Source organism: Primulina eburnea, chromosome 17 (assembly GCF_022965805.1).
Source record: "Primulina eburnea isolate SZY01 chromosome 17, ASM2296580v1, whole genome shotgun sequence".
Classification (NCBI taxonomy): Eukaryota; Viridiplantae; Streptophyta; class Magnoliopsida; order Lamiales; family Gesneriaceae; genus Primulina; species Primulina eburnea.
This window is the reverse complement of record NC_133117.1, coordinates 4493391-4503322: the sequence shown is the minus strand read 5'-3', so window position 1 is coordinate 4503322 and position 9932 is coordinate 4493391. Positions and strand designations below refer to the sequence as shown.

Below are 9932 nucleotides of genomic sequence, written 5' to 3'. Positions count from 1 at the left end.
GATGACACAATGATATGGTGTAAATCTAAAAAAGATATCGTCTCAAAAAACTTATCCTCATATAATATAAACTCTTGGATTTATAAATCTTGATAATATAATATATACATTTACGACAAAATAGTGGTGTTAACGTGCATGGAAAACATCGGCCCCACACGCTAATTCTGCATTAAAAAATACCTCCCTGAAACTTTCACCACGGAGAATTGAGGAACCCAAAGACAATAAAAATAGAGAGTAGAATTAGACTCGCCAGCCAGCAGTGCCAGCAGAATTAATGAAGATCAATACAGACTACTAGGAGGTGGCCGGGTTTTGCGGATCCTGTCCAGTCTCCGAAGCTGGTAGAGTAACTCCAAGTGATACAAATGAGATCCTATGCTTCTTTATTAGTATTTGTTTAAATATTATTATCATCATATTTTTCAGTAAAAAAAAAAATTCAATCACGAGTCAACTTTGCTTGTTTTCGAGATGATCAAGACGCTACAATGAATCCTCATATCGAAAAAAACCATTTAATTAATGAACATGAAAATGAAGTTTCTTGAATTTCATGTCCCCATCGATCTCTCCTTTTCACTAGAGCAAAAACACAGACAAAATACTATATATCATCCTTGGATCTTTGCCAAAATCAATTGTAGCAACCAGATTGAATCAGCTCTAATAATGCAGCAGCAACAAAGTAATATTTCATACAACACAATGATAGTGCTCAAGAAGCCTGTTGGCTTCCCTTAGCCCACTATAGTAAGCCCCATGAGTGGTTGAGTAATGTGTTCTGTGTGTGGCCTCTCCAGCAAATAGGATTTGCAATGGCGGAGATTCAAGATTGGTGATTTGGGGCAATGGCTCAGCCAATGTATCTATGTCATCTATACTGGATCCGACCGCTACATAACTGTATGATCCCAAGAAGAGTGGATTTGTGCCCCATTGAGTTCTTAAAACTTTTGAATAATTGAAATGGTTGGGATTAGGATTCGTGTTCTTTTGGGATTGGGATTTTGTTGGTAAAAAGTTCGAAATGGTTGTGGAGAACCCGTCGAGGATTTGGTCGTCGGTGAGGGATTCGAGTGCGAGAGCCTCTTCTCCGGCAAACCATGACAAAAGGACCTTTGAATTGTTGTAAATTGGAGATATGAAGGATGTTTTTCTGATCCACTGAGGAATCTTGGGGTTCCTTAACTCGGAATCCGGGGGGTGGAACACCATTTCCAAGAAGGGGAATTTTGTTGGATTATTGGTCTCTTGATCATAATTTGAAGAGGGGCTGAGTTCCAAGAACACCTTGTTCACAACTCCATAACCGAGCTTCGAAATGGCTCTAGCCTTTGGACTAGGCAATGGCGGATTAAACAAATCAGAATCTTGACAAATCCCATGTTTAAGAACACCAAGTGAAACTGTGACAATAACATGATCGGCCAGAACGATCGACCCATCGCAAAAATGCAGCTTCACCGGTCTGTTTTCGAGGCCATTTTCCATGCGCAGAAGCTCTTTCTCGCTATGAGCAGATCGCCACTCGATTTTCGTAACTTTGCGGTTCAACTGAATCATTCCAACTGGCAACACGGAAGCTAAAGATTCGAGCACACTAGAGTAACCTTTAGCTATAGTAATCTCGTCCCCTGGAAACATTACATACTCTTTCTCCGCAACATAATCAAGATTGCGCAAATCCCCCGCGGATGTATAAGTTCTCTGTATCCCCTCGTGCATACGAAAAATGGATTCTTCAAGCGATTTTCTGCTCCAATTCCCAACTCCATTAACACCCTTCTGATCCTTCAGAAGCCCCCAGTAATATTCAAGACCATGCCTCAGAAAAGAACCCACACTCAGATTCTCAGACCCAAGTTTACAACGCTTCAACACTTCGCAACAAACCCGAACAGAATCTTCGTCCACGGGTTTCCCCTGAACGAAATCCATCAAATTCTTGAAAAAACCCGAAATGGGCTCGACGAGAGATTTGTTGAGCTCATACCCACCTTCTGCAATAGTGACGGGATCTTCAAGAATCACATCCATGCACTCCCACGGCTCCTGAGAGTGAAGTAAACCTTCTTCTTGCGCGATTTCATAAATCGGGCTGCCTCCAACTCCATGGATCCAGGTAGCCCCTTCCTCAATCCTGTCACCGCAGAAATTCGAAGTGTTGATTCTTCCGCCGATTCTGGCTCCACCCTCCACTACTGAAAGCTCGAAAAGCTGCTTCGAGTTTGCAGTTGTGTAGAACTTGTTAGCAGCTGCTAGGCCTGCCATTCCTGCACCAATTATCACTATTCTAGGCTTTTTGCTCACCATTTTTGTGTTCTTTTTGTATGGTTTGATCACACCGATCACAGTTTCAATAATGAGAGAGATTCTGTGGAGAGTGAACTGAAATTTGTGTGATTTTTTGTGAGGCGATGATGAGTTACTGGAGAGGATATATAAAGCTTTACTTAGGTCAAGTGTTTGCCTAGTTGAGCTTTTTCTTTAATTCCCTTTTCTTTTTCTTTTTCTTTTTTAAATTTTATTTATCTAATAAAGACATGGCACTACTTTTCTTGAACACTTCACTTCACTTACCACTCTTTAATACATAATTTTGTAGGAAAAAGAAAATCCATCCATCTCATTTATCTCGATTTTCGCGTCGTTACAATCTTCACTCTTTTCAACTTACAAGTTTTTCTGTGATAAATATGATAATCAAATCCATAAATCCAAACGCAGATATCATAAAAAAATATTTGTATTCACCGTGTGACAAATTTTACAACATATTTAGAGTAGCAAGAATTCTAATGGCATTCGTGATGTTTAGTTTTATTCATCAAGCGCATTTATGTGTCTCGGTGGAGCAATATTTGAAAATGAGAAGGCAGACACGGAAGATATAATTAGAAAGATTAAAATCACCATATTTCGATGTATTCCTAGTTCGATTGATGCATTAGTATAGATCATTGATTATCTCGGTAACATACGTTGTATTTATTGCCTTGTGCTGATGTTCAGTGTAGTTGTACATGTACCATCTTTTTATCTGATTTAAATGAAGTAATTTTTTTTAAAATGTACTATCTTTTTATCTTATTTTAAATGTAATAATTTTTTTTAAAAAAATATATAAGGTTTGATGAAGCCCTCCACCAACCTCACATGTGAATGAGTGAACGACGGCCCACCAAACTGAACATACTGAATGGTTCTCATTACTCAATCATCCCTCCAATCAATACCAGTTACCCTTCCTAAACACACACACAAGATTTCAACAACTTGATCTATACCAATTGTCTAGTCATGAATGTTATATTCCCTATTTTATATTTTAAACAATTACTTTTCTTTTAAATTCTTATATATTTGAAGACGTGACGGATTTTTCTATCCTACGCATGGAAAAATATTTCTCTGTTACGACATGGTGAAGTATCAGTCATAGAACATCAACACATGATGTCAACTTCCATTAAAATGTAATGATTATGTTATTTGATGGTGTTGAGATATGTTGAGAATTAACCTAACACAACATGCGGTAAAACGTGCCGTTCTTGTATATAAAAAACACAATTAAAAAAAAAAAGGAAAGTAGATCAAGATCTCCATAAATACATTGTGATTGTGAAAATAAGGTGAACCTAGTTTCTTAAATTTAGTCTATGCTTGCCTATCAATGTTTTGAAAAGAAGAAGCAAACATACATAGAACATGGAAAAGAAAATCAATGAGTTCTCTCAACGAGTTATTCTCGACATGAAACAAAAATTGTAATTTTCTTATGAATAAACCAGTTACAAATACCTTTGAAACCGATTAACCAAGAAAATTATATTTGAAAGTTATCTCTTAAGATAAATTTTTTTTTGAGTAGGTCTCTTAGAGACGGTCTCACGAATCTTTATCTGTGAGATGGGTTAATCTAACTGATATTCACAATAAAAAGTAACACTCTTAGTATAAAAAATTTTATTTTTTCATTAATAACTCAAATAAGAGATCCGTCTTATAAAATACGATCCGTGAGATTTTCTCACATAAATTTTATGTTGGAATATTGATAATCAGACATCTTTTCGCAACATTGGAATTAACTTTTAAAATTCTGACTGAATCCATAGCAGTGCAACCTGTCAAACTTTTATAGGGTTTATTTTCAGATTCTCTTCTCCAATAGATTCGTTCAACCTTTTCTTTTGAAGGGTACATCATTACATCTGCCCTACATATGCTTAATTTTATACATAATATTCTTCTTAAATTTTTTTCTTGAAATAATATATAATCTTTTTCCAGTAAATCGACTCGTTCCGATAACATATTACTATGGAACATGAAAAATATAATTTAAACATATATACCAAAACACACAAAAAAAAAAAAAAACTAGTGCTATTTGGTATCTTTATTTTTGAATGAACCGCCGAGAACTCGATGAGTGTTGGTTAACGTGCATGCATTAATCTTGAATTAATATTTAATAACAATAAATTATAATTTAATTAGTAGGTTTTTTGTGTGAGTTTTACGGATGACAGGTCAACTATGTCAATACTTACAATATAAGTAATATTTTTGGTATAAAAAGTAATATAATTTTTAATAGATCACCAAATAGGAGACTTCTCTCACAAAATTGACTCGTGATAATTTAAATACTGATTAAGACTACATGGCACCAATTATTTTGCAAGTCTCCATAGCATATAGGCATATATTTTATCAAGTTCAATCTCTCTCAAATCAGTGTTATTGATTAAATCTTCATTCTTTAATAATAATAATAATAATAATAAGAATAATCAAAAGCTTATCCTTTATGTAAATCTTCATAGAAGGCAGTGAAGATATTTTAAGCATAGTATATTGATTTAAAATGTTTTAAAAGGCATAATTAAATCCTAAAATAACTTGATGCTACGAAAATCTTATCTATTAATGTAATCTTGATAGTCTTTCACCATGGAGCCTACTATTCTTTAAAATTTAGAGTGAGTCTCATGTGAGACTGTCTCACGGATTATAATCTATGAGACGGGTCAACCTTATCCATATTCACAATAAAAAGTAATACTCTTAGCATAAAAAGTAATAATTTTTCATGGGTGACCCAAATAAAAGATCGTCTCACAAATACAACCCGTGAGATCGTCTCATACAAGTTTTTGCCTAAACTTTATGTGGTAAATTCATGCAACACTTTATTCTTTGTATCTTTATTAAACAATGTCACCTGTTGTTATAAGGGTGAAATACTGAATATTTAATAATAAATACATCAAAGTCCCAATTCAAATCATTCACTTTTATACCTAAATTTAATTTTTTTTAAAAAAAAAAACCCATGGGGTTAAAACTTTTGATTAATCCATGTTATTGTTATTGGAGAAATGGACTCAGTGGATATGAAACTTGTCCCCATTGCCAAAGAGGTGATCGATTTTTGAAATATCAAATATATCTTGCAAAATCATAATCTTCTTTTGTGAAGCAACCACTAGATGTTACTAGAAGTCTACACCTCACTCGTTTAAGTATCCGATGATTCTATCTATATGACTCAATCTAGAGTGTGACTCTGGTATCTTTGTTGTGCAATAGAACTCGCATATCACTACAATGATTTGATATTGTACACTTTAGAATTAAGCTTTCATGGATTTGTTTTTAAACTTTACCCAAAATGACTTATACCAATGGAATTATGTTTTATGTTATAAACTCGTGATTTACCTTATATATTTTTCTAATGTGAAATTTTGATTGTTTTTGAATTTATGTTTAAATAGATCTATCGAATTACAACTTAAGTCAGAGTATACACACACACACACATATATATATATATTATATATATATATATATATATATATATATATATATATATATATATATATATATATATATATATATAGATTAACACTTAACTCTGGACAAAAAAAATTCCAATTTGTAGAATTATACATTGATAATTAGAATAAAAAAAGATATTATCTTACTTAATGTATTTAAATAATGCTATATTAAATATCAATTATTAGTTTTGTCTTAAACGACATTGAAACATTTATGTTGTCAAATAATATTGTTGGTAAACTTCAATTTAACTTTATTATTTCAATTACTTATATTTTTTAGTCAAAATATTTCATTTATATTTGGGTATATTTATTTTAAATGTCTTATGTTTTAAATTTCTTAACTATTAAATTTGATTTGAAGTCATAATTAATATCTAATTCTGTAGTTTACATATTTCAACTAAGAAAATGTTAGGAATATCAATATCTCATTTACATGATCTCACAAATGGTATGATTTTTATAATTCAGTGAAGTGTTTTTCTTTTATTTTTGATAACTAATTACATAAAATAATATCTTCTGCATCGTACGAGTGAAATATTAATAAATATACAAACGAGTGTTTAAATGCGGATTGAGCGTGTTACCGTATTAGAGAACAAAATGTTCGAATTGGTGACATCTTAATATGGTTTGAAACAAAAACTAATAGCGTGCAAAACTTGATAGAGTAGGTCTCTTGTATGACGGTCTGACGAATCTTTATCTGTGAGACGGGTCAATCTTATCGATATTCACAATAAAAAGTAATACTCTTAGCATAAAAAGTAATAATTTTTCATGGATGACCCAAATAAGATATCTGTCTCACAAAATACGACCCGTGAGACCGTCTCACACAAATTTTTGATAATGTGATAATGCAATGCACGATAATTTTTGGACATAAAAAATCAATAATAACGTAAAATATTGTTCTTTATTGGAAATATCTATGTCCAGTAAATGAATCCGATAGCTAATTTAGCAAGTGCTAACGAAGGGCTTGAGTAAAGAAAAATCTATTTCACTTAATTAAAATATAATATTGTCTCGACCTAATCGAATATCGATCTCTTCCATGCAATGGTTGGTATTGTTTGTTTTATTCGGAATAAAAAGTTAAGTTCTTTGTAGGTAAAATATAATATCATAAAAAATATATTTTAAATTATATAGATTTTAAATATGTATATAAATAATAAATATTATATATTTATTTAAACATATATATGTAAGATGTAAAATATATAAAAAAAAAAATAGTTATCAAAGTTTAAAACCTAAATAACTATATACCTATACTCAAAATATCAATTATAATTATACATATTTTTTTATAAAAACAATAAATTAAATATAAGTTATATTATTACTAAAATAATAATTTTAACGAAGTTCGAACTTCGAATAATCATGTATATATATAACAAAATTTAAGCGTTAAAAAATTAATTTTTCAAAAAAACTAAAAAAAAAATAATAAAATAGTTTCCACCAATTGAAGCCGTTCATAGCCGAGCTGATCGATTTTGACCTTTAAAACTGTTTTTATGGAGTTTAGGACCGGATCCGTCACCGATTTTCGGTTGAACAGCAGGCCGGTCCGTTTCGGTTATGAAAACACTGATGATAGCATGGCATAAATTATAATAATTTAAATTATTATTAGTGGTTTTGATTCTCCAAAACATCCTGATTAATTTTGCATTAGATATATGACTTAAGTGGATGCATCATTATCAAGACTTGATCAAGAACAAGTCAAATTAATCCTTGATTTCTCCAAATACTTAATATTGATCACAATATTTTTTTTAAAATATTTTAATTCCTTGTATACTGTCCCAAATTTTCTTGAGCACCCAATCTATTTCCCTCTACCTTGATAGCTTCAATTTTTGTGTTTTTACCCACAAAAAATCGTATGGAAGATCGTGATGAATAGTTATCTATGGGATCTCGAGCATTTAACATCTAGGAAAATTATATACATGCTAGATATATTTACTCGAGAGGTAAAAAGGGTTGGAACTTGAGACAATTAATCATATATGATACCTCATGGATAGGCTCACTACTCTTGGCACATTCCTAGCTCAAATGGAAGACAAGTCCATCAAGGTACCAGATATTCTCTTATAAATAACAGGTTTGAATGTTCAGTTAAATATTCACTATATTATTTTTCAATAGCACCTCTAGCTGCTCTTGATTCATATCCTCAGTTTCTAACTTGAGCGTCGGAGAGGTTAAGCCAGGACACCCTCATAACCCTCTTTTAACGGTCTTATTCGTGATTTCAGGCTCAGGACAATTCCAAAACTTGCGTCTGGACTAGTGACACTTGCTGGAATCGGACCTTAAATTTCCATGAGTATCAATATATTTATATATTTTTTATAAAGATGAAAAAAATCATTACAAAAACAAAATTTATAAACAAAATTAGGATTTTATTCTTCCTCAATTAAATCAAGAAATTGTTGTTCGACTTCCAAGATTTGGTTAATAGTTATTTATTAGTAAAAACATGTTACTAAATGTAAAATTGGACTGTATATTTGAGACAACCGAAAAATAAAATACAACTAATATATTTAGGACATAGATACATATCTTTCTTGACTGAAAGGAATACAAATAGGTAGCATTTGCTAATTTTTATTTTGAAATAATTTTAAACTCTACAAAATGAAAAAAAATGGTTCCACCTTACGTTTCAACCTAATTTCCACGTTCACTTAAATTAATTATTATTATTATTTTGAACTCGAATTATTCACCAGCCAAAAATAATTCTATTATTAACATATGATTATATCTATATAGCTCGACCAAGACAGTTGTTGGAAATTTTAATCAACTTTAGAGATCGGATAAAAAATTATGTCTCATGAATGTGGCAGTGTCTTTTGGCTCTCCATATTCTTGAGTTAATTGAAGAGTTTTAGCTCTTCATATTCTTGAGTTAATGGGAAGATTAATTGAATTAATTGAATTTACATGACTCTTAGTGTGCATTTTGAGGCTTATAAATAATGTATTCATTTCCTCATTTCAAACATATGAAAATTTTATCTCTTTCAAGCACTCTCTTGCATTTTATATTATTATATTTTCATTTGGCCTCCGTTAAATCTCGGTGATAAAGTAAAGATACGTTTTCAGTTCGTCGTAGTAGTGTCTCGTGCTAAGTCACTGCTAGTTGTTCTGTTGTATCCTGGGAAACAGACGTCCGCGGAAACCTCAAAGCACATACCGGAGAGGGCGAATCTGTTTTAAGGAAATTGTATACACTACAGGCCTCGGTTTGGTTTTGCTTTCTTTTACACAATAGTCATACTGTAAACATCACACTTGTTTCGGTTATTGCTTTATCTCTACAAGTTCGTTTCTACGCTACTGTTGTTAGCAATTATTCTAACAAACTTAAAAAAGATTACTCATTACGTGGTTTGTTTCAGATATGTCTACTGAAACCAACGTGTAAAGGGAAACTAGTTATGTTGTCTCCACTGTGGCTCAAGTTGTCCCTCATGTTACCTCAAGTGCTGCTGCGGTTGCTGTCCTAGTCAGTCACGGTGAAAAGCCTAAAAAGTTCACTGGTGTGGACTTCAAAAAGTGGCAGCAGAAGATGTTGTTCTACTTGACAATGCTGAACCTGGTCATATTCCTATCTGAGGATGCTCCTTAACTCGAGGAGGGTGGGGGAGATGTTGAATTTGTTAGTGCTGTGGAGGCATGGAATCATTCTGATTTCTTATGCCGAAACTATGTGCTAAACGGATTGGCCGATTCACTCTACAACGTGTTTTGCGAAAAGAAAACGGAGAAAGAGCTATGGGAATCCCTTGACAGAAAGTACAAAACCGAGAATGTCGGAGCCAAGAAGTTTCTTGTTGGACGCTTTCTGGACTTTAAAATGGTGGATTCAAAGCCAATTATCTGCCAAGTTCAAGAGCTCCAAGTGATTCTTCACGAGATTCACGGTGAGAGGATGATTTTGAGCGAATCATTCCAAGTGGCTGCTATTGTTGAGAAACTGCCACCAGCTTGGAAGGATTTCCAAAATTACTTGAA

At 32.5% G+C, this 9932-nt stretch overlaps 1 protein-coding gene across 1 annotated transcript; it reads right to left on the bottom strand.

The window, feature by feature from the left end:
- Positions 1-529: 529 nt before the first annotated feature.
- Positions 530-2478, bottom strand: LOC140818544 (probable polyamine oxidase 5). Its single transcript, XM_073178538.1, has one exon. The coding sequence runs from the start codon at positions 2317-2319 to the stop codon at positions 700-702; it is 1620 nt and encodes a 539-aa protein (XP_073034639.1). The 5' UTR covers positions 2320-2478; the 3' UTR covers positions 530-699.
- Positions 2479-9932: the final 7454 nt, after the last annotated feature.